The sequence below is a fragment of the Monodelphis domestica genome, chromosome 3 (genome assembly GCF_027887165.1).
Source record: "Monodelphis domestica isolate mMonDom1 chromosome 3, mMonDom1.pri, whole genome shotgun sequence".
NCBI classification, from domain to species: domain Eukaryota; kingdom Metazoa; phylum Chordata; class Mammalia; order Didelphimorphia; family Didelphidae; genus Monodelphis; species Monodelphis domestica.
The window spans coordinates 493,525,438-493,551,500 of NC_077229.1; the positions used below are offsets into that span (position 1 = coordinate 493,525,438).

At 42.1% G+C, this 26,063-nt stretch overlaps 1 protein-coding gene across 5 annotated transcripts in view; it reads right to left on the reverse strand.

Moving 5' to 3' along the window:
* LHFPL2 (LHFPL tetraspan subfamily member 2) overlaps positions 1-26,063 on the reverse strand; it is a 247,934-nt gene that overhangs the window by 33,058 nt on the left and 188,813 nt on the right. For 4 of the 5 annotated variants that reach the window (XM_007486436.3, XM_007486433.3, XM_056824799.1 and 1 more), the window contains one exon: positions 10,704-11,660. In XM_007486436.3, coding sequence (XP_007486498.2) covers positions 10,704-11,133 — 430 coding nt within the window. In that variant the 5' untranslated portion in view covers positions 11,134-11,660. Of the gene's footprint in view, positions 1-10,703; positions 11,661-23,090; positions 23,204-26,063 lie in introns of all 5 variants that reach the window. The other variant, XM_007486434.3, reaches the window with a different exon arrangement.

Here is a 26,063-nt window from a genome sequence, read left to right on the forward strand (position 1 = left end):
AACATGACGTTGGATAGATAGGAATTAGCATTAGTCTACTAGACAGTAATTTGGGTCCATAATTATAACAGAAGAGCACAACAAGCTGGATCATAACTGGGAAACTGTAGGGCTTCTAATAATACAAATGTGTTCCTTGGTCCTCATTACACACACACACACACACACACACACACACACACACACACACACACACACACACACACACAGCTGCCCCACGTGTTCTCCTGGTGATGTATGGTTACAAAATCTCAAAATAATAGAATCTCTGAAGATTCAAAGTTGTGGGTAACCCAAAGAGAGACGAAGAGAGATGCATGGTGAGTACATATTCACAGGCTGTGACATATTTACATCAATGATCTATGGTAGGCCCAGCAGAAGAAGGGATATCATGGAAGGAATGTATAAGAAAAGGAGGTGAGATGGTCATATGAGATGAGTACATGGGCAGCCCAAGTGCTGCACCCATGAAATGTAAAAGAGACTTCTAGGAAGGCCTCCAGAATTTTGGATGGATCTTCTGTGGAGGATTTACAGAACACAAAATGCCTAGGATGAGAATTCAGGAATGTATGCATCATTGCAGGTAATTGCTTAATTTATAGATCCATTATAATATTGAAGCTTTTTCCCCCAGGACCAATGGAATCATTGAAACTCCCTCCACTGATACAGATGAGCAATTAATTTGCAATTTATAGGTTAGAGAAGTGCAATGAAAAGATGAAGGCAGATAGGTGGCTCGAGAGCCAAGCCTGAAGTCAGGGAGATTCAACTTTTTGAGTTTAAATATGGCCTATGTGTCCCTGGGAAAGTCATTTAACCCTGTTTACCTCAGTTTCCTCATCTGTCAAATGAGCTAGAGAAGGAAATGGCAAAGCTCTCCAGTATCTTTGAAAAGAAATCTCCAAATGAAATCATGAAGAGTTGGACATGACTGAAATGATTGAACAATGAGAAGATAAGTGATTTGCACAAGGTTATACTATTAGTGTTTGGTCAGAAACAGGACTTCCTCTCTCTCTCGGACCAGCTCTTTATTTCACTACATTAGATTTCCTCTCACTGAAATAGATTAGATCTAAATACAGAAGTAGCAGGTGTCAATGACATCACAGCCTTGGGCCCTCCTTCAAAGTTTCAGGTAGCTCCAACTTCAGTTTCCAGATACTCTGGAAATCGGAAATTGGGATGGCCAAAGGAAATGGAGTTGCACCTTTCTTTGCATCATACAAAGAGAGGGATAGGAGGCATCCTTCTCTGACAGTGATAGGGAGGGGGGGTAGTCTGATCCTTCCTTGAAAGGATATTTAGAGTTGGCCTATTTATGAAGATGGGAACCATAATTAGACTCCCTCTTCAAAGCAAGCCAGACAGATTTTCCATATGCCAAGGCAGATGTAGTAAGGATGAATAGGGAAAAGGGTTGAAGCCTCAATCTGTTGAGGTTGGGGCATCACCTCTACTCTTTATCAGTGAAGTCACTCACGACCAGAGTTAGAGAATGTTAGAGCTAGAATGGCACCATTTTATGGCACCATCTTGGAAAACATAGGCCTTGATATTGTACTTGAGAGACATGTAGGGCATAAGGTAGGAAGGATCAGAAGTGATTTTAAATTTTAAAAATTGATTTAAAAAAACCCCAACAGGTACATTAGCCTGATTTAATGATGAATTCATGCATGTGATTCTGACTTTATCAATTTCTGAAGACAGGATAAACAGAATCACCATCAGATGCAACCCAGAGCCTATCTATTTCTACAAGGAGAAAACCTAAGAACCTATTGGAAATCAATGTTTTGTTTTGTTTTTTTAAGTCCTTGACTTCCATCTTAGAACCAATGCTGGGTATTTATTGCTTCCAAGAAAGAAGAGTGATAAGTGGTTAGGCAATGGGGGTAAGGGATTTGCACAGGGTCACATAGCTAGGAAGTGTCTGAGGTTAGATCTGAACCCAGGATCTCCTATCTCTAGGCCTAGCTTTAGATCCACTGAGCTACCTAGCTGCCCCCTTGGAAATCAGCTCTTAATATTCTCTGGCTGTCATAGAAAATAAATGGGGTAGAGGTGATAGAAGGAACATTATTAAGAAGGAAAAGTAAAAAAGCTATTCTTAATCTCTCTCCTATCTATTCCTCCAATACTTGGGGAACACTAAGACACAATGTGATGGTGTAGTGGAAAGTACACTAACCATGATACCTGGTCATGATTTCTGAATTAGAGTCCTGCACCCCCTAATTACTAGCTGGGTAGTTCGAGGAGGCAGGTGATTGTGATAGAAAACACAATGGATTTTGAGTCCAAAGAGATGGATTTGTTATTTGGGTTCTGCCACTTGTTACCACTGTGACTTTGGGCAAGTTACTTAACCACTCTGAGCCTTGAGTTCCTCATCTGAAAAATGAGGGGATTGGATTAGATGGCTTGAAAATTCCTTTCTGGGCAGCTATGTGACATATGTGAATGGAGCACTGGGTCTGGAGTCAGGAAGACCTTCATGCAAATCTGATCTTAGATACTTACTAGTTGTGTGACTTGAGGCAAGTCACTTAACTACATTTGCCTCAGTTTCCTCATCTGCAAAATGAGCTGGAGAAAGAAATGGCAAAACACTCCAATATCTTTGCCAAGAAACCCCAAATGGGGTCCCAAAGAGGCAGACATAACAGAAATGAATGAGCAAGGTCCCTTCCAAGTCTATATTTATGATGCTAAATCACCCTCTCTGAGTTTCCTCATCTAAAAACTGAGGGTGATGGATTAGATAGCCTTTAAGGCCCCTTCCAACCTTGAAGCTATGATCCTACATCTTGTATCCACTGTGAGCTTCCTCATCTGTAAAATGGGGAAAACAAATCTTGTGTAAACTACCTCACAGGGTTTTTGTGAAAGAAATGCTTTGTAAACTCTTCCCTTTGCATCTTCGGCTCTGCCTCATTTCAACTCCACTAGAACAAGATACCTCTCCAGCCCAAATTTATCACTTCTGGTCTCAATACCACACTAACTCTAACTCTGGTGAATGACACCCATTCTCCCCTGTTTGGAGGGCTGTGGATCAAACTCCTCCCAATGCCTTCCTTTACAGAAGGCAGAAACTAGACAAAGCTCACTCCATTTTTGCATCTGCTGCTCTGTCTAGTTTCAGTTCCACAGAACAAGATGTCACCAACCCTCTCCCCTTCCACTTTTTTGCCTCTTTTTGTATGTGTCTCTCTCCTCTCCACACCCTGACCCATTAGATTGTAAGCTCCTTGAGGGTAGGGACTGTCTTTTTTTTTTTAAATCAATTTTCTCCCTAGCACTTAGGAGGTACTAAATAAATGTTTATTGGATTGATAAACTGTAAAGTGCTCTGGCAAAGCGAGTTGTTATTGTCCAGAAAACTGCTTTATGACCTCAAAGACAACATTCAGGTTTTGAAAAAGGGGTAGATTGCTGAAAGGCAGAGGAGGTCATGAATTACTTTATCCTCCTAATGTCATTTTTAAGAAAATAAAGTTAATTCTGAGGAACACACGATGGAATGGGAGAGTCCAAAATGTGATTTGTAACAGAGCCTGCTCAGAGAGTCACTTAGGGCTAGCTGTTCTTTCAGGCTATATTGCTGGATGGAGGATCGCTGCTATAAATGATGGCTCTCTGTCTTTATCTGGTTTGGCTAGCTGCACTGCTAAGTCTAGCTAAGAAGTGCTAGACGCCATTAATTTCTTAGTTATTTGTTCAATGTCTACCTAGTATAAACTCTCGGAGGGCAGGGCTATTTGACTTTCTGTCTTTGTAACGTCAGTGCCGGGCATCGCAGGTGCTTAATCAATGCCTAATTAGTGACCGATAATCGGCGTGTTCAGGCTTTCAAGGCAAATGACAACGTCTGCATTAATTTAAGAGCTAAGAGTTTCATCTGTATTATTTTTACTGAGGTTTGCTTGAATTAACCAAGCTTTAGGATTTCTTCAAATGTCCCCTGGGGAAACAGATTCTTTCATAATCAGTTTGCATCCTTGAGCCAACCATCAAGATGTCTGAGAAGGACTTCCATTGCACTTGTGCCCAGTTTTCTGGATAACAAAGATGACACAAGCTGTAGTCTATTTAATCATTAAACTCAAATTTAGCGATTAAAAAGTTAGCTTTCAAATAGTCCCGAGAACTGAAGGAAAAAAAAAATCTTTTCTTTTAAAAAGAAAAGAAAAAAAATGTTTCACGCTTGCCAAGAGGGGAATGAATACAGTCTGGGGTCTGTTTCTGAAAGATCCCTTGCTCTACTAACCGCCCTTTCTCAGAGCAATTGCTTCCATGTCTTCCAGGTTCAGGACTGACAAGGGAAGGGGGGACCCCTCCTCCCCCCAAAGAATACATCTCACAGCTGCAGTAAGTCATTGGCTAAACCTCTGCTGCTGTTAACCAGATGCAGACAAGTTCTACTGCTGGCAGTGAACACACTGAAAAAGCCAGTCGGTGGTCAGAAAGCAGCTGGCTTCAGAAATGGACACAGGCAGATTTCACAGCAGTGGGGCCAGGAGCCAGAGCCAAAAGCTTTCCTTGAAGCTGGGGGGATCTCTCTGCAGTGTAGAGACACGGAGAAGCCATCGAGGCTTCCCTGCCATCTTGTTTCCCAAAGAAAGTTGTTCCCTGTTCAGTCTTTCGTACCCTCCCTCCTTGCTGGGCTGGACAGACAGAAAGGGGAGAGACGTCTCTCCAGCATTTCAGGGCGAGATGAAGTGGTCCCTAGAGAGCTGCTCTGACGAAATCGGAATCTCTGTTTCCCGCCAACTTTAAAATTTGAATCATTCCTTTGGGGGTGGCGGGACTGTGCAGGGAGGAAGAGAAAAAGGACATCTTTCAGTAAAGTTGGAATTTATGAGTATAGTTTTCATGTGGAAAAGATCCTCGAGGGAATTGTACCTCCCTCTCACACCGGACAAATCTGTCATAGCAACCAAGTTTGAAAACAAGAAGATGCGATCATCTGCAAGGCAGCTCGGGGGCAAAGTGGATAGAGCTCTGGTCCTGGAGTCAGGAGGGCTTGGATTTAAATTTTATTTTAGACATTTAGTGTGTGTGACCTTGGGCGAGTCTGTTTAGCTAGGAGGCAGCTAGGTGGCACAAGGGATAGAGTGCTCATCTCGAGTTCAAATCTTGCCTCACACACCTACTAGCTGTGTGACCCTGGGCCAATCACTTGACTCTGCCTGCCTTCATTTCCTCATCTGTCAAATGAACTGGAGAAAGGAATGACAAACCATTCCAACATCTCTATCTAGAAAACCCCAAATGGTAGGTATATGTTTTGGGGTCTTGGCTTTGCAATATTATTTTTATTATGTTTAAATATGTTTACAATATGTTTACCAAAAATGTGTGATATAGGAATAAGTTTTGCATAATAATACATGTATAATCCAGATTGAGTTGCTTGCCAGCTCTGAGAGGGGTGAGGGAAGAAGGGAAGGAGGTTATTTGAATGCTCTAACTTTGGAAGACTCATGTGGAAATTTGTTATTAAAATTTAAAAAAAAAGAAAAAAATATTAAAAAAAAGAAAACCCCAAATGGGGTCAGGAAGAGTCAGACACAACTGAATCAACTCAATAACAGCAACGACAATGAATCATCTGAAGCAAGAAAACCACATTCTTCCATGGCACTTTCCCCACCTGACCTTGCTCAGGGTGTATTTTCCAATGATGCCCATGTAAAGAATGTTAGCATTGGACTGAAAAGGGCCCAGTTTTATTGTCTTGGAAGGTCTGAAGGAGCCGTTGGGCCAGCTGAATAAAGGACACTGTGGGCACAATTGGACCAATCATTCCATAAATGTTACTTCCATGCTCACCATGTGCAAGGTACGGGGCAAGCACGAGGAGTAGAAAAATGAATCATAGAATATTATGGCTGGAAGGAAGTACAGACCCCGTCTAGTCCAACTTCCTTATTTTTACCATTGAGAAAACTAAGGCATAGGAAGAAGGAGAGGTGGCTTGTATAAGGTGATGCTGAACATTAGTGGTAGAGGGAGCTGAGCCCAGACTCCCTGTCTGCTTCTTTCTCCTGCATCGCCCTTGGGAAAGTGACTGGCTCCTTGCCCCCTACAGTCTAGGGAATTCATAAAAAAAAAATTTTTTTTTAAAGATCAAATTAAAAAATCAGCTAATTGCTGTCTTCAACGTCAAAATTTCCTTGATAGAAGGGACTGTGTCCATTCTTTGTTTATACATAATAACTGGGTTTTAATGAGAAATAAATTTTTAGATCCTAAATTCATTTCTTTCCTCTCTGTAGTCTATAAAGAAGGAATTTTGTTCCTATGGTTCACTAGTTTCAGTCATGTTCAAACTCTTTATGACCCCATTTGGAGTATTCTGGGCAGAGATATTGGAATACTTTGCAATTTCCTTGTTCAGCTCATTTTACAGAAGAAGAAACTGAGGCCACTAGGGTTAAGTGACTTGTCCAGGGTCCCTGTGAAGCTGCATTTGAACTAAGATCTTCTTGACTCCAAGGCTTGGTAGGTACTCTATTCAAGGTGCCACCTAGCTGCCCCATAGAGATGGAAAGGAGGGTATTTGCTATTCAATAGACAATGAGAATAAGGACTGAGATAGGGCTTCCCTGAACTCCACTTTCTACAGGAAGCCTATCCCATCTCTCTTAATCTTAGTGGCTTCCCTCTGTTAATTATTCCAGTTTACCATATAAGTAGGAAATTATTTCCTATTTTTCCTTGTAGGCTTGTTTGTATATATTTGTTTGCTTATCATCTCCCTCATTAGACTGAGAGCTCCCTGAGACTGTCTTTTGTCCCTTTCTGTATCCTTAGCACACAGTCTTTGCTGAACATGTGTTTAATGAGTAACTGACTGATAGGTGCTGCTCTTTGAGTCATGGTGAATGATAATCCCATTAAGTGAAATCCCCATTAGCACTAAGGAATGTTAGACTTTGGGAGGCTTGCTGATTTCAACTCACCAAGCTAATACCTGGCATGAGTTGGCAGGTTCTAAAAATAAATCATCTATTTTAATGGCATCCACCCAAGAGTCCTGACTGTAAAAGTGGAATCCTGGAAGTGTTGGCCCAAATATTTAAGCTCTCATTACAAACAGCCAGAGAACTGGAGTGGGCGCATCTGATAACTACCTGGGAGAACTCCTAGATACACATACACAGACCAACCTGCCCATCTCACTGGCTTAATCTCTGGCAGATTGGTGGCATCTGTATGATAGGGAAAGAGATTAGAGATCTACGTGAGCACATCCTTTTGGAGAAAAACCTAAGTGGAGCATGTCTCCCTAATCTCAAGAGCTCTTTAATTGGGTAATAGAAGCCAGCCAAGAGAAAACTAGTGAAGATCATTTATTTAGACTTCTAAGAAACCTCTGACAAGATTCTACACTGAGGACTGTTTTTTGTTTTCCTTTTTGTTGGTTTGGGGGGGAAGGGGGAATACAAATAAGAGGAAACCTGTGGCTAGGGATTTTTTTTTTAAATAGTGGGTAGAAAACTAGCTTATAAACATAACCAAGTAGAGATAAATGGATTTGTCTCTGGCAGAAAAGTGTGAATAGTGGATTCCCCAGGAATGTTATTTAACATTTTAATGTTGAGTGCTAAGTGAAATCTTCTAGCTTGCAGATGATAATACACATTTCTAGGTCATAAAATGCCAGACAAAAAAGGATTTATTTATGAGATCAGTAAAACATAATAATAAAAGACAATGCAGCAGAACTAAGTTGGGAAGGGGAAGATGAGTTTCCCAGAATCAGAATTTTAGAGCTAGCAGAGATTTTAGATATCATCTAGTTCAATATTTTTACTTTATAGATGAGTAAGTTGAGGTCCTGGGCAGCTATGTGGCACAGTGGATAGAGCACCAGGGCCTGGAGAGCTGATTTAGAATCTGATCTCAGACACATGTTAGTTGTGTGACCCAAGGAAAGCACTTCACCCTGTTGGCTTCACTTTTTCCTCATCTGGAAAATGAACTGGAGAAGGAAATGGCAAACCACTCTAGTATCTTTGCCAAGGAAACCCCAAATGGGGACACAAAGAGTCAGACACAACTGAAAGGACCAAATAACAACAAATCAAAGTCGAGGAAGCCTTAGTGCCTTTCCTTGCAGAATTAGTGGCAAAAGATATAATTAGAATTTAGATTTTCCCAAGTATCAGGCCCCTTTGCCACCCTTTGGGCGCTCAGGCTTTTTAGGGTTGCCCACCTAACCTACATTATGTATAAAATCAGCACAGAAGACAGATAGGGAGTCATTTTAGTAAGATTTCTGTCTGTGCCTGGGAGGACAGAGAACCTGTGCCACAGACCAGAGTATAAACTGCCTCTGTACCGGGACAGTAAATGGCACCCCCCTGCTTCTCCCAATCCCCCTACGCTCCTGGAGGAGTAAAAGAAAATTGTCCTTTTAACCATTAGTTGGAAAAGCTTTTTGTTGTGGGAATATATCATCATATGGCTGTCTGGAAGATGGGAAGATTCAGAACTTTGCACATCGGTAACTGAATGAAATGAGTAGCAGACTAGGAATTAGGAGACCCGGGTTGCAGCCTGGCTCTGTTAATAGCTCTCTTTGGGATATTAGGAAAGTCCCGTAGTGTCCAAGGGACTTAATCCTTGCTGTTCTTGACACAAGGGAGGCCAACGTTTCTAACCAACCCATCTCCAAAGATTATGGTGAACCATTGAAAGAGAGAATTCAAGTAAGCTCAGTTCAACAAATATGTATCAGGTACTTCCCGTATACATAGGCACAATGTTAGATACTGAGGATGAAAGATGAAGAATAAAATAAGGAAATAAAGATATAAAAAGCGAGATCGTGGATTTGCAAGTATTTTTTGAAACAAATTTTTTGTTCCCATCTAATATCAAGTCACCATTTTGAGAAATAAAAGATAATTCACTCTTCTTTAAGAGGAAGTATTTGTATGATATGCTAGATTGTGTCTGGGGCTGTGTGTCAGTCACCTCATCTTTCCTCATCTGTAAAATGTGAAAAATACTCACATTCCTGAGAGGCTGTTGTAGGGGAAAACCTGGAAACTATGCACATTAATATCTAAGTATGGGCTGCTTTTGTTGTTACGATTGTGATGATTGTCCCTGCAGAACCTCATCTTCTCTCCAATCTTGAGGTAGTTCAGGCTGTAAGGAACGAGGAGGTCTGGACCAGTGGACCTTGACCTCTGCTCCGGTAGAAGCTGGGTGAGGTAAAGAAGCTTCAAGGGAAGCTTCAGGAAAAGAGGGACTCCTTCAAGGGACTCTGAAGTCCTGGTAGCTAGCAGGAGGCTGGAGATGGCCATATGGTATCTGGGTTAGGAAAGCAGAAATAAGTAGTGCTGAAGAAAAGTACGTTCTTTTAATAGAAAGGAAAGGAAGGGACTGTTTCCTCTATTTAAGCCTCTCTTGATCTCTTTCAGTTCCCAGGCATAAGGGCCAGTGGTTATTTTCATGGCTATGTCAAGACAGAACTCTGGAGGCTCCGCAGGGCTTGCTTTAGGATAGCCTCCTGACATGGTGAAGTACTAGAGCTGCCTAAGCTCTTTCTTTAGGACTGCAGACAATACAGCTGATTGTAACGTGGGAGACTAGAAAATATCTTGGATACAACTATTAAAAACATTCTTTGTACTTTTCTCAAAAGCCAGACAAAAATCCCATTTCCAAGATCTACCTACAGGAGATGTCTTAATGTTCCACTTTTTTCCTTTTAAAAAAAGGCTGACTGCTGCCAAGAAAAAAGAATATTATTTCTTCCAATTCACAGGAGTCTGAGTGGACAGCTTGTCCTTCCTTGGAACTGAAACCAAGTATTCAGAGTCTCAGAGTGGAGTCTGGGAAAGTCAGTAACAATGTGAGGTTTCTTCCCCACTCCTGGCTCTCTCTCCTGTGATCATTGCAATGCCCTCCAACTCTCCTTTTCCCTTCATCTCTGAAAAAAGCACCACAGAGTGAATTCCCCTAAAATCCCACCAGGCACCTTTCACTTTCTGTCCTGAACATTCCTTCAAGCTCCAGCAATTTAAAACAGAATACAATTAATACACAACAGCTGAGGCTAATTCTTTCATCCAGCTAGAGTGATTTGTGACTGGAGGATAAGATTTGGGGGGCATAGAAAGGCAGGAGGAGGATCAGAGAGGTAAGAATGGACTTAGGGACGTCTAATGAACTCCAAGCACTTAAGGTTCTTATTTAGTAGAACGTCCTGTGGCTCAGATTTGCTCCCACCATAATCCTTTACCACTGGCTACACGCTGCCATGGAGCGCATGCTTTCTGTTTAATGGGAAAAGTAATAAAGGAGGAGTGGTAACTGAACAGAAAGCTAACAATTGATAAACCCTCAGGACCAGCTAATGCCAAGATCGGCCCAAGCCCAAAGAGAACAAGAGACTGTCTTCATGTTAGCCGAAGAAGACAGAAACAGGAAATACAGGAAACGTGGGCCAGCTCAGCTCCCAGTGTCAGCTCTGTTGGACCGGTGCCCTTTAACTGAAAAGAGAACTGAGGTCCAGAGAGGATCAGATACGGAGTGGCTGTTCAGAGGAGTTAGAAAATGAATGAATAATAAGTACAAGTGCCCTGTCCCTGGCAGCTTTCTCCCCTCCCACTTCCTGCACACCTTTCCAGCACCAGTGCAGCGGTCCCCTCGGGCATCGTACTTACCCGCAATCCCTTGTAGCAGCCCACAGACATTAAAAATGCTTTTCTTCATGATGCTCTGCACACACATGGTGAAGACAGAGATGAAAGCCACCGTACACAGGATGAAGATACCAATGGCGAGGAAGATGGCGGTGGCCTGCCAGAAGCCACTGGCGATCTCGCTGAAGTTCTCGGCATAGGGACCACAGAGGGTGTCCCGATTGGAATGGTGCCTGTGGGAGATGCGGATGCAGCGAGCGTAGATGCCCAAGGAGGGGTGGTAGGGCTGCTGGGAGCCCCCAGTCCTGTTGTCCATGTCTGCATTGCTGGAGGCTTTGGCCGTGCCAATGAGCCAGTCTGCACTCATGAAAGCAATGAGTTCAGCGAAAGCCACAACAATGCTCAGAAGAGTCCATAGCATGGAGCGACAGGTGACAATGACATGACACATATTGAGGTCCAAGGCAGTAGACAGTCAGAAATCCAAGGGAGGTAACAAACACACACCACAGCAGCTAGGTAGCTCAGTGGAGAGCCAGGTCGTCCTGGGTTCAACTCTGGTCTCAGATCTGTCCTAGCTGTGTGACCCTGGGCAAGTCACTTAACCCTGATTTCCTGTGCTCTTCTGCTTTGGAACCAATACTTAATATCGATTGTAAAAGAGAAGGCGGGGGTTAAAAACAATGGCATAAACAAACAACCCCCCACAAGTACAGGAACAAAGGCAGAAAGAAACCCTGGCAAGCACTGCCTTCCCCAAGTCAGCCAGGTCCAAGCAGTCTTCTAAAGAGGTTGGATGATTCAGTCACGGACTTCGAACACGCTCAGCCACTTCCTTCTTTCTCCTCCCCTGACAGCTCCTCGGAGGAGTGCTGGCTGCCCCGGCTCGGTCAACAGTCATACTGGCGCATGATGACGGCCGGCGGCTTTAGTCTTCGGGGGGAGGTCCCGAGCAAGGCCGGCTTTGACATCACACACCTATAGGAGAGAAAGAAGAAGGGAGGGCTGAACCTGGAGCAGCGAGCACTGGCGCCCCGCCCCGCCCCGCCCCGCTCTGCCCCGGGCAAAACTTCGCGTCTCAGTCGTCCTGGGAGAGTTTGCAACCAGAGCGCAGGAAAGTTCGCAGGCTCCATCGCTCCAGCGCCTGCTGCCTGCTGTCCCACGCCGCTCCCTCCCGCCCCATTGCGCAGCTGTTCCAGCTTACAAGACGTTCTTCCCTACTAGGCAAGAAGTAGTTCTGTGGGCTACTGACGGGCAGCCACAGGATCACATTTTTGAGCTGGACCGGCCGGCAGAGATCATCCTGCTAGTCAGCCCAACTTCAAGGGGGTGCCGGGGGAGGATTTGAACCCATTGCCTCGGACTCCAAAGCTGGTTTTCTTCTTACTGCACCAAACTGTTTGAAATACTAATCTCTCCTAGCAATCCAGTTTTTATTTCCCTCATTCTCAGATGCAAATTCATTGTAGATTAGTTTCCATGGGAAGCGATTAATAACGATATGAAGAGGACAGTCTCAGCAGGTAGCAGGAAGAGAGATGGGGAGATACACAGAGAAAGTGAAACAGAGAGGCACGCACAGGTATTGTGACAGAGGTACTGAGAGACACACAGAGAGACATACAGACGGGGGGGGGGGCGGCACAGAGAGAGAAACAGACAGACAAAGAGAGACAGAGACAGAGACAGTCAGAGAAAGACAAGAGACAGAGAGAGGGGGAGAGACCCACAGACAAAAGGGGAGAGAGAGACAGAGAGAGAGAGACAGAGAGACAGAGAGAGACAGAGACAGAGAGAGACAGAGACAGAGAGAGAGACAGAGAAAGACAAGAGACAGAGAGAGAGGAAGAGACAGAGGGAGAGGGAGAGAGAGAGAGAAAGAGAGAGACAAAGAGACAGACAGAGAGAGAGACAGAGACATACAGACACAGAGAGAGACAGACAGAGACCCATGGACACAGAGAGAGGGAGAGACAGACAAAGACAGACAGAGAAAGACAAGAGACAGAGAGGGAGAGAGAGAGAGAGAGAGAAAGAGAGAGAGAGAGAGAGAGAGAGAGAGAGAGAGAGAGAGAGAGAGAGAGAGAGAGAGAGAGAGAGAGAGAGAGTACAGGTGAGACTGAGCTAGGGATCCATAGATCAAATAAGTGTCCCACATAAAACCCAGAGGGCATCTCAATCTAATTTAGGGCAGCTTGGTTGAATGATGATTCAACATCTCATATAAGAAAAACATAATATAAGAGGGAACTGAACGTTCCATCTGGACATGGCTTGGAGGACAAATAATTTCAAAAAACTTGTACATTTAACACCTCCTTCTATATCTAAAGGCAGTTAGGTGGTACAATGGTTAGAACGCCAGATCTGGAATCAGTGGAAGATTTGAGTTCAAACTTGGTCTGAGACTCTTCAGATATCTCATCTGAATCTGAATATGACCCTGGACAAGTTAATATAACGTTTCTTTGACTCAGTTTTCATCATGGGGATAATATAATATTACCTATTTCTCAGTGCTGTTGAGAAGATAAAACGAGATATTTATAAAGTGCCTTGCAAACCTTAATTTTTATTTGCAAATTTGGCTCCAAAGAAAAAGAGAAGCCCGGCAAAGCTTTAATATTCACTCTGCTGAATGCAAGTAGCAGTCTCTCACACCTGTTGCTAAGGCCAATCATAAGAAGCAGCATCCAATTAACCAATTCTTAATTCTTTGGAAATAAAATGAGCAGGAATCGCAGTTTACTCGGGTACTGAGATAGGAAAGGGAAAGACAGAAAGTGCAATTTGCTATGTTTGAGCCCGAGAGGGAAAGGAAACTATTCCATGAAGATGGACTGCACAATAAAAACAGGCTTGATGGTGATTATTTAGTATTTACCAAAGCACGCCCACAGTGTGTTTTAGCCAAAAAGTTGTCACACTGACTCACAGGTCTTATAAGAGCTAATGACTCATCCAGTCTTAGGAAATGATTTGAAATAGAGGCATCCCTTTCTAAGGACCATTAATTAAGGATTGCTATCAGGGAGTCAACTTGTTGACAACAGAAACTTGTGTAAGGGCTGCAGCAGAATGAAAGTCTTGAATTGTTCTGATTCATTGCCATTGCAAATGGCCATTCCTCTGCTCCCAGGGCTTGGTTCACCACAGGTCGAGGGCTAAAAACTCCCATTGTTTCCTATTCCACAGAGAACTTATTCTCTTACCCCCCCCCCCCCCCCCCCAGCTTTACTCTAACAACAACTCTAACAAAGTCAAGTCTAAAAGGACTGGTCTGTAAGCACCAAGCCTCAAGTAGAGGTGACCAGCTCTACAGGAGGAGCAGGAACGCAGAGTTGCATGCCTCTTCTTTGCTTTGGTTGGGTCAGCAGCCCTCCTGCCTTCCAGGGTCAAGATAAATGGAATATCCTGCATCTGACCTATTCTGAATGATTAGAGCTTATCAAGCGAGGTCATGTCAGCTCCATGGCAACCATGGAGCAACCCTGAGCATGTCCAGGTCCTTGAGGGGAAGAATAAATGAACCAATATAGCTGAGCAGAAAAATGAAACGGAAAGCAAGGCAACAATTCGATAAGAATTATTTAAGCACATACACAAGGCACCCTGCTTGTCACTGGAGTTTCAAAGAGGAGTCTTCGAATATTAGACCTGGAAATGACCTCAAAGACATCTAGTTGGTCTGTTGCTTTTTTTTTTTTAAATCGAGGTCAAATCCCTGATTTTGGAGAGCAACTTGGTATAGTGAGGGGTGTGTGTGTGTGTGTGTGTGTGTGTGTGTGTGTGTGTGTGTGTGTGTGTGTGAGATATTTAGACTTGGACTCTTGATTCAGACACTGAATAGCTCCAGACCTCTGCCCAAGTCATTCTGTCTCCTTGACTATCACTTTGCTCATCTATAAAATGAACTAAAAATAAATAAATGGGGCTAATAATAACATCTGCCTAATAAAATTATTGTGAGGTTTCTTTGTGAATATCATCAAACCTATATGTGTAAAGCCCCTTGAAAACTTTAAAACATATAAATGTAAATTATAAGTATTTGCCTTCCCTCTGTTAATTATTTCCTATTTATCCTGTATAGAGCTTGCTTTGTATATATTTGCTCGCATGTTGTCCCTTCTATTAGCTCCTTGAAAGCAGGGGCATCTTTTGCCTCTTTTTGAACATCCCCAGGGCACAACACAGTATAAAGTTGATTTTTTATTTTTTTAAAAAACCCTTACCTTCCACCTTAGAATCAATACTACATACTGGTTCCAAGGCAGAAGAGTGGTAAGGGCTAGGCAATGGGGATTAAGTGACTTGCCCAGGGTCACACAGCTGGGAAGTGTCTGAGATCAGATTTGAACCAAGGACCTCCCATCTCTGGGCCTTGCTCTCTATCCACTGAGCCACCCAGCTGCCCTTACAGTATAGGGTTTTAATAAATGTTTATTGAATTGAACTGAGTTAAATTAGGATTATCATTATAACTAACATTAAAGAGGAGCAAACCAAGGCTCAGAGAAAGAACTGATTTCCATGGACACACAGTCATAAGGCCCTATGTGATAAACATGCACATACACATATTCTATTCAGTTAGCAAGCAGTTATTTTCTTTTCCTTCTGACTCCTCTCCCCACCCCCAACTGGGGGAAAAATAACAAATTTGCACTGTCAAACAAAACAAATCCCCATATTAGCCACATCATATGTTCCCTTCCTTCTATGACACAATACCTCCTTCTCCAATATCATGAGCTTAATATCCGTCTTTCTGCACTGCATACCATTTATGGGTCTACTTGCTGCAATAAATAGTTTAGGCCAGTGATGGTGAACCTATTAGAGACTGAGTGCCCAAACTACAGCCCTCACACTGCATGTGAGCCTCCCACCTTATCCTAGACAAGGGAGGGAGGAAGTGCTCCCGTTGGCTGCTGGGCAGAGGGGGTGGAGAGGTGGAGGGGGGAAGTCCTCTCTGGCATACATGCCATAAGTTTGCCAACACAGGTTGGCACGTGCTCACTAAGAAATGGGAGTGTTTCTCAAATTCCATCATTTTCACAACTGCCTGGGTTTGTGCTGGGCATTATGCAAAGGAAGACAAATACACTAGAGAGTCTTTACCCAAGGGGTCTATGAACTTGTATGAGGAAAGTTGCATCTTTCTTTTCACTAATCTTGAACTGAAATTTTGCATTTACTTAAATTATTTAAAAACATTCTAAAAAGGAGTCTCTCTGACTGCCAAAGGGAGAAAAGGAGGGAAATAGCATTTATGTAACACCTATGAAGTACCAGGTAGTGTTAAGTGCTCTTTACAAATACTATCTCATTCGATTCTCACAAAAACCCTGGGAGGTAGGTATTCTTCTTCTTCTTCTCATTTTACAGTAGAGGAAATTAAGGCAAACAGAGGTTAAGTGGCTAGGGTCACACAGCTAGTAAATATCTGAGGTTGGAGATGAACTTGGGTCTTCCTGACTCCAGACACAAAACTCTTATCTACTGTGCCACCAGCTGACTTTGGTGCCCTCCAAAAAGTTAGAGACACCCCAAAAGATTAAGAACCCCTGCCTTACAGACTGTCTCCCCCCCCTAACCTTTATCTACTGTCTTAGTAACAATTCTGAGACAGAAGCCAAGCGCTAGGCAATAGGGACTAAGTGACTTGCCAAGGGTCACACAGCTAGGAAGTTTCTGGGATCACATTTGAACCCAGGACCTCCTGAGTCCAGGTCTAGTACTCTGTCTACTGTGCCCTACAGACTTTTGGGCTCAAGTGGGTGATCTTGGCCCAAATAACAGATGGAAGCAGATAAGAAGCAAAAGTTATCTGAGGGGAGAGTAAGATGCTACATGATGTAGGCTAAGAGATGGTACCAGTGGGTATGAGGCCATGCTTTCTTGGCCTTTCTCCTGGAACTGAATGCAGGAAGTAGTGGTAGTAGAGGCATTCATCGCATTTTATTTTATTTCTTTTAAATCCCTTACTTCCTACCTTAGATTCAATACTGTGTACTGGTTCCAAGACAGAAGAGAGGTAAGGGCTAGGCAATAGGGGTTAAGTGACTTGCCCAGGGTCACACAGCTGGGAAGTGTCTGAGGCCAGATTTGAACCCAGGACCTCCTGTCTCTAGGCCTGGCTCTCAATCCACTGAGTCACCCAGCTGCCCCCCATTCATAACATTTTAAAACACCACGTCAGTAGTAGGCGCATTCTTGCCCTGTAATTTTTTTTTCTCAAGAATAAAGGCACAGAAAGAGGGTATTGCTGGAAGAGCCACCAGTTCTGAAGGGACTAAATGAGTAAGGAAAGGTCCTTGGCTGGTAGGGCCAGGCCACTTGAGAAAAGGTAGGAGGGCAGCTAGGTGGCACAGTGGAAAGAGCACTGGGCCTAGAGTTAGGGAGACGATCTTCCTGAGTTCAAATCTGGCCTCCAGCACTAGTGATATGACCCTGAGCAGGTTAATTAACTGTGTTTGCCTCAGTTTCCTCATCTGTAAAATAAGCCAGAGAAGGAAATGGCAAAGTACTCCAGTGTCTCTGCCAGGAAAATGCCAACTTGGGTCACAAAGAGTCCGACTTGACGGAAAGTGACTGAACAACCACAAAGGAGGGCCGTGAAGACAATAGCAATTTTATGGCAAGCATAGCTAGTGGGCATTTTGACTTCGCTTGTGTGTTCTCATTTCCAAGTGGTCCTACTAAGATAACAATTCTGAAAGAATTGCACATTTCCCAGCTAGATATTCAAAATCATGAAGGTGAAATGAATATAGTGATGGGTAGGGCATTGATAGCTCAGAGAAGTGCTAAGTTCATTTTTATTCATTTATTTTCTAAAATGTATTTATTTAATTAATTAATTTGGAATATTTTCCCTTGGTTACATGATTATGTTCTTTCCCTCCCCTCCCTTCTTCCCCCTCCCATAGCCAAAAAGCAGTTCCACTGGGTTTTACACATGCCACTGATCAACACCTGTTTCCATATTATTAACATTTGCACTAGGGTGATCGTTTAGAGTCTACATCCCAGTCATATCCCCATCGACCATGTGATCAAGCAGTTGGTTTTTTTCCTGTTTCTGCTCCCACGGTTCTTTCTCTGAATGTGTATAGCATCTTTCTCAGTTCCTCAGAATTGTCCTGGATCATTGCACTGCTGCTAGTAGAGAAGTGATGGTGTCCTTTCTGCAGTGGACAGTGGGAGCCTCAGACTCTAATGGATCAAGTGGTTTTGAGCAGTTCCCAGAGCCCTGCATGGTATGGCTTAGACCAATTCCCTTCCATGACAAGCAGAAGGCCTTTAATTCCTACAGCCCTGTGTACAAGGAAATCCAAACAGGCTTAACTGAAGCTGGATTCCAATAAATGTCCAAATGTAGGCAGGTGGGAAAAACTGCCAGCAGTCTAGAGCAGTTTGTGTTCCATAAAATGTAGTGTCTTGAGTGGATGAACAGACGAAGGGGAAGAGGGTACTTGCCGAGGCAACATATGCATCAAAGGGGAAATGAATACTCCTTCATTAACCACAATGAGTGAAAACTGGTAAAGGAACCTCTTAACACAGACATCTGTGGCTATTAACTGTAATTCCTGGTTACCAGAGCAGTTTGTTTAATAAAGCTAAATAAGCATTCCTGTTTCACTCAGAAGCTTCCTTGCATTCTTCATGGGCAACTAAATAAATATTTTTTCCCCAGAACACCTGACAATTCTTTTGACACCAGAAATGAAACTATTTGGAGGAAAATGACTAATTGAAGGCATACTGCTTTCTCTCTACCCACACCACAGTCACCTCTTCCATGAGGCTTTCCTGGTCCCTCCTGTTCTTATTGCTCTATCCTTCCTCAATTTTTCTGATGCTAAAGTATGCATATTATATCCTTCCCATCTCTACCCTTCCCTGCTCCCACCCAACCTCCACCAATTGGCATAAGTCCCTTGAAAGCAAGCACTAGCATCTACCTAAACATACCAGGCACTGAAGAGCTGCAACATCTCTTCAGCGTGCATCCTCAAGGGGCAGAGTAGTGTGATGGAGAGAGAAGAAGGTGACCCTGGACTTGGTGAGACAATAAGTCACAACCACACATCTGTCCCACACTGGCTCGGTAACCTGCTCCTATGAATCTACTTTTGATGAATGATAAGGAGAAGCAAAAGTTAAAGATGAAGAGACCTGGACTAGTTTGTAGGCAAGAAGTCGCTGATAAGGAAAGAAAGATTCCTTAATGTATATGAGAAGAAAGAATGATGGAGAAGGCAAATGCCTGGAGGTGATGAGCAGAGATGTTATTAAGGGTCCAAGTAAATGGGCTGAACTTGGCAAGGAGGAGCCAACTCCAGATTTCTTGCTGAGCCATTTCAGTCGTGTCTGACTCCTTGTGACCCCATTTGGGGTTTTCTAGGCAAAGATAATGGAGTGACTTGCCATTTCCTTCTTAAGCTCATTTTACATATGAGGAAATTGAGACAAAGAGTAGGTAAAGTGACTTGTCCAGGGTCACACAGTCAGTAAGTGTCTGAGGATGAATTTTAAATCAGGCATTACTGACTCCAGAGTTGGCTCTCTATTCACAGCACTACTTAGCTGCTCCATCCTTCATCAAGAGAGCAAGAGTTAGAGGGTTCATGTTCTTGCTCTGCTACTTGCTGCCTGTATGATCTTAGATAAGTCTTTAGGCTTCAATTTACTCCTTAGTAAAAATGAAGGGATTGAACTTTATGTTCCCTAATAACCTTTCCATTTCATAATTCCATGATTTCAAGAGTGTTTTGTATGGAACCCAATGCTGAAAGAGAGATAAGGAAATTCTTAGCAGGAGGGAATTTTAGATGAATAGGGTCATATGGTACAGTAGTTGTTTAGGTTTCATTTTGACGGTATAGATGTTATCACCAAAACAGAACTACAGGAACAAAGTTCATATTTACTCAGAAGGGTGTTGTTTGGATGACCAGCAATAATACCTTACACTTGTGTTTATTATAGTTTTCAAAATGATCTCACAAACATTAATCATTTCATTTGATTCTCTGAACAACAATGTGAGACAGACAGGATAAATATCATCCTCATCTTCCAGATGATGAAAATGAAACTCACACGAGTTAAATGACAAGCCAAATTGTGGAAGACCTTAAATACATGGCTACGGTGCTTGTCTTTTATGCTACAGGCAGTTGTGAATCACTGAAGAGAGGTCTGAGAATGACAAAGATTATTTTAGGAAGTACGAAGGATGTATTAGAGAGACTAGTTGGGATATTAGTACAAAAATCTGGGCCAGAAGTGAAGAGGGCTTAAAGGAAGAGAGTGGTGGCAGACTGTGTGGAGAGAGGGATGGAGGGGAGAGGTCTCATCAACAATGCGTGGCTAAGCTCAGGGGAGAGCTTAGAATTGGATATATGGATCTGGAGATCAGAGGAGGGCACTAGAAGAAAGAGTAAATTCCAGTATGAACTGGGGTGACTACTGAAGCTTTGGCATGGGCAACAGAAGGAAAGTTGGGAAGAACACTGAACTTGGGGAGAAGGTAAGAGGTTTAGTTTTGGAGATGCTGATACACCAAGGGGACATTCATGCAGAGATGTAAGGAAAGATGACTAGAGCTGACAGAGTACTTAATTTGAAGTTAGGAAGACCTGGTTTCAAATCCTTGGTTCCTTACCCAGATTTGTGACACTGGGCAAGTCATTTAACCATCCTGTGCATTAGTGTGACCTCATCTGTAAAATGAGAAAGCTGTAATCCACGGCCTCAAGATCCCTTCAAGCTCTAATCTATGATTTAGATTTAGAACTATGGAGAGTAAACTTATAGAAGAAGCCATGGAAGTGGATGAATCATCATAGGACTGGTTAGGGGATGAAGAGGTCCTAAAACAGAGCATTGAAGGACATTGGTGCTTAAGGGATAAGGGAGGGAGATGAACTTATGAAGAACACTGAGAAGAAACAAGACCCAGAGGAGGGGGGCAGCTGGGTAGCTCAGTGGATTAAGAGTCAGCCCTAGAGACGGGAGGTCCTAGGTTCAAATCTGGCCTCAGCCACTTCCTAGCTGTGTGACCCTGGGCAGGTCACTTGACCCCCATTGCCTAGCCCTTGCCACTCTTCTGCCTTGGAGCCAATACACAGTATTGACTCCAAGACGGAAGGTAAGGGTTTAAAAAAAAAAAAAACAAGACCCAGAGGAGGAGAACCAGGGGAAAGCAGGTCCATGAGAGAGAAGAGAATCCAAGAAGGAGAGTACTCAAGTGTCAAATGCTGTGGAAAGGTTGAGAAATGAGGAAAGGCATTTGGACATTAAGGTCATGATAGACCTTTGAGAGAGTGGCATCAATGCAATGGAAGAGTAAATGGGTAGTGAGGAAGTAGAGACACTTGGACAATCCTTTAGCAGATACTGGGTAACAATTTAAGGGAGGTAGAAGAAGTTTTCAAACAGCATTATTTTAGAACATGGGAAATCTGACCATGTTTGTAGTCATAAAGGGAGGGATCAAGAAAATAAAAGAGTCTTTCATTAATAAATAAAATTGTCATAAATAAAATTGTCTTTCATTAATTATTTGAATGTAGGGACTGGCCGATGAGGGCTCAATCCTTAGAGTATATTCAAATTTGGTGTGGGAAGAATCCAGGCGAAACTCTGTTTATAGATGAAAATGGGGGATGTTGCCTTTCCATCTACCTTAAGAGTCTGACATTGCCTCAAGTGATGAGAGGTGAGAGAGCATAGCCACACTGATGGGATCCAAAAGGGGCTTTTAGGAGGGGTACACACCTAAAGAAATCTCTGGAAGAATCTTCAATATTTTGGTAAGACCCTTCTTGGTCTACCCTGCTTAAGGGCATTTATTTATTCCAGAAAATATCAGAGAAACAATCTTTCAGGATACAGTGACTTCTTCATTAACATGATGTCTATACATTTTTATTACTAGACCTAACAAACATTTATTAGTCACCTACAGTGTGCAGAATGCGTAATTAAGAGAGAGTCTCTGCTGTCAGAGTCTCCAGTCTAGTAGGGAGATTGAATTCATATACACTGTTAAATAAAATACAGGTTTTGATATGGTAGTTGCATAAGATGAGGGCAAACTGTGTGTATACAAATATATATGTATATTTCTATCTATGTAGTTGTTTATTTATTGTTTCCCCTGTTAAAATGGGAATTCCTTGAAGGGAAGAACTTTTTCCCCCCTTTCCTAGAACTCCTTGACTATGAGATATAAGATAATGGAAAAGGGGCTTTAGCTTGGGAGAATAAAATCAGACGTTCATGAAGAAGGTAGGATCTGAACAGGGTTTTGAAGGCTATATGGGTATGAAGGTGGAAACAGGGAAGGGGAGGGCATTCTGGGCATAGGAAATAAAGTGAGCAAAGGCTATGAATGTGGGAAGGTTAAGAAATGAGCTTGTGAGATAACACTGGAAAAACAGCAGAAGACCTTTAATACCAAGTCTAGGATTGCCTTCCCAGGAGGTCACAGACCCTGGCAGATTAGGGGCAAAAATGCTTGTGGATGGAGGGAGGTATATAGCAGGTCCAAGCCCTTAGCAGTCCCCTTCAGGAAGGGAGGGCTGATAATCTCTCTTCTCTCCTGACCAACAGGGATATATTGATGCCACATGTTTAATGGCAAACATTTTAGCTTGTCTAAATAAAATTATGCTTTGAGACTTTAGATAATCCAAAGCTACAAACTGATGCGTCACAATTGGAAGTTTGCAATGTTCCTAATCCCATTCTACTTCACGTTATCATAAACAAACAGGAGGCTTCAAATGTACAAGCTGCAGGCCTGCAGAAAAGAGCTACGCTTCAGATTTGAATGAACTGGGTCCTAATACCACCTCCTCCACTAATTAGCAGGGTGACCGTAGGTCTCTTAGTTTTTTCCTCTGTAAATTGAGGGGGTTAGACTAGATTCTCTCCAAGACCCATCCTTTCCATCTCTCAAATTCATTGCCAAGTCCTTGAGTACAAGAAACAAGAAAGAAGATCTAAAATGTATTGTGTTTATTTTTATGGAAGCTAATTAAAACTCTATTCCCATTCAGGGGAAATTGAAAACAATCAAGGCAATAAGGAGGGAAAGGAGGAAAACAAAGACCTTTATAAAGCATCCTCTTCCACCAGCAATCCAGGTCTATTCAGATTCCTTTCTTATGAGTTCACAGATCAGAGATGTCAGTGGCTTTGACCAAACTGCCTCCTGTTCTGTTAACTCAACTCTGGGAATAAATAACCTTTAGAGAAGAGGCTTCTGGCTTAGTTTAAGTGAACAGCTGAACAGAAGCTCCCAGAGGCTGGCGAAATACTACATTTTCACAATGGAACAACTGCAAGCCCAAGAAGTTCCCTATTTGATTTTGGTTCTTGCCTTACCCCTTCTTTTTCTGAAGCTGGCAGGAAGAAAACAACGTCTTAGTCACAAGACTTTTTTTTTTATGTCCAGGTTTTAAAGGAACCCATTCTTTCCTCCACATTTTGAGAATCCCCTGAAGAAGGAAAATGGAGAAGGCTGCTTATTTTGATCATGAACAGCTTATACAGATTTAAAAAAGAAAAGAAAAGAAACTTTAAATATATTTCCAAGCCCCACAAACAACTAGATAGGGAATATATCCTTGTTTTTCCCTTTGACCTCTGAGCACTAACTTCAAGGAGTTTACAAATCAAAAGTGGGGAAAGATAGGCAAAGGATAAGATAAATACTAAAAGGTAAAATACAAAATAGAATGTGTTAAAGACAAATGAGAAACATAGAAGTTCTCAAAGAAATGTGCGATTACTCAACTCATATATGAAATAGTCACTTTAGGATAAAGTGAGGACCTTCACCTCACTCCCACCAAATATGGCACTGAAGGCAAAGAAGAAAGCAGTCATATACCTCCCTCTCTATTCTGTACCCAACAACATCCCCAAGAGAGAAGCCAAGTGCAGGGCCAAAGGCCAAAAAAGACCACCCAAAGACAAAAATACAAACGTACCCCCACCTTCTAGTGATTTAAGATATTTCAGCTTCACAGAGCACAAATGCTCTTCTAAAAATGCCCCAAGAAGGAACAAGTTGGATAACTATGACGTCATTGAATTTCTCCTGACCACTGAGTTGGCTAGGATGAAGACTGAGGATGACACCACCCTAGTCTCATTGGGGATGTCAAGGTCAATGAATGTCATGTTAAGCAGGCTGCAAAGACACTTCTTTATGCACTGATGTCTGTTCAAGATCAACACGATTGATTAAATCTGATGGAGAGAAGAAGGTCTACAGATGATTTGCCTCAAACTGTGATGCTCTGATTGTTGCCCACAAACTGGAGTCATCTGAATTGCATCTAGCCAATCAACTCCACATCCAGCAAAAATTTCCAGTATAGCACATTAAAAAAACAACAAGCCTTTCCCCAACAAGGTAAAGATAATGTAAACCAAAAGAAAAATAAAACAAAACGGAACCCTGTGGAAACATAATGACTAATTCTGATTCCAGAGAAGAAATAAGGAAATGCACTTCCCTCCTTTCTTTACCGTAAAATGTAGCAAGCACATATATGACAAATGTATTAATTGGTTTTCCTTAAATATTTTTTCTTCTTTGTTATTAGGGAACGTTCCTTGAGTAAAGGAAGAGGGGGACAGTGTATTCATTCCTATCTGACTGATGAAAAAACAAGAGGCAACAATAATTTTTAAAAGTAAAAGAAACATAACTGTCCTCTAAATTTAAGTATGTGGTCCATTTGAAATGAATCTCATATCTCATGCCTTTTTTTTTTTTTTTGGTAATATGGTTTGTATGATGTGTGTGTTCAGTAGCCATTGGTCTTTAGCAAATTTTAAAAACTTCAAGTACACAAGGCCCCCTCTATCAAGCTCATCTTCCATTGTTTCCTCAGGGTATAGAGGTGACTCTTGAAAATCACTTTTCTTTGGGGAAAACTTGACTTTTGGAAAATCAACGGAGCTCAAACTTCCTCTAGGTACTATGGAGCTAGAGGGTCTTGGTTTGAATATAGGGCAAGCTTTATTTAAGGATCACTTTAGCTAAGGTCTGAGAGGTTTGTCACCATGTTGGCTGCAGAACAAAGAATTTTTCAGCCCTAACAATTCTCTACTGGGCAGCTAGATAGTACAGTGGGTAGAGTACTAGACCTGGAGTCAAGATGATACATCTTACTGAGTTCAAATCTGGCCTCAGACACTTATTAGCTGTGTGACCACGAGCAATTCACTTCACCCATTGGCCTCAGTTTCCCCATTTGTAAAATGAGCTAAAGAAGGAAATGGCAAACCACTACAGTATCCTTGCCAAGGAAACCCCAAATAGGGTGACAAAGAGTCAGATACAACTGAAATGACTGAACAATTCTCTAATTCATCTTATCCTAAGTAGCCTCAGAATAGTGAACTACAGTGAAAGAAGTACTGTTGTTATTTTTTTAGAGGTGATTAAAAAAACAACAACAAAGGACCCAATTTTCTGTCCAGCCAGCTCTGTTCTACCTACCTGGTCTAGAAGTAGGGTTGCAGAGGGACAGGAAAGGATTGGCCCATGTTCTATTATTTAGACAAAAGATGCAAGGCAAATGAATTCCCAGTGATAGGAATATGAATAGCAGTGAAGCAAGACTCTTCTGTGCCTTAAACAATGACCTAGGAAATGACTGAACAAGTTGTGGCATATAATATATTATATATATATATATATATATATATATATATATAATTATAATTATAATGGAATACTATTGTGCTATAAGAAATGATGAGCAGAAGGGTTTCAGAAAAACCTGGAAAGAATTATATGAACTGATGACAAATGAGCAGAATCAGGAGAACATCATACACAGTAAAAGTAATATTGTACAATGATCAACAGTGAATGACTTAGCTATTCTTAGTAATACAAGGATCCAAGACAATTCCAAAGGGCTCATGATGAAAATGCAAAACACATTCAGAGAAAAAAATTGATATAATTTTGAATGCAAACCTAAGCATAATCTTTTTACTTTTCTTCTTGATTAAAAAAAATGATTCTTCTACAGCCATGAACAATATGGACATATGTTTTGTGTGATCACACATGTAGAACCTAGATAAAATTGCTTACCTTCCCAGGGAGGGAAGAGAGGGAATTTGGAACCAAAAGTTTCAGAAAAACAAGAGTTAAAAATTATTATCACATGTAATTGGAAAAAATATTATATTGAAGAAAAATTATCCTGAAGTCTGATGACCGACTTTGGCTGCTACAGGGAGTTCTGAAGCATTGGCATTACTGGGGTACTCATTTTTGTCAATAGGCAGGAAAGGTGGTTCTAAGAACACAGTATGAATCTTAACCTA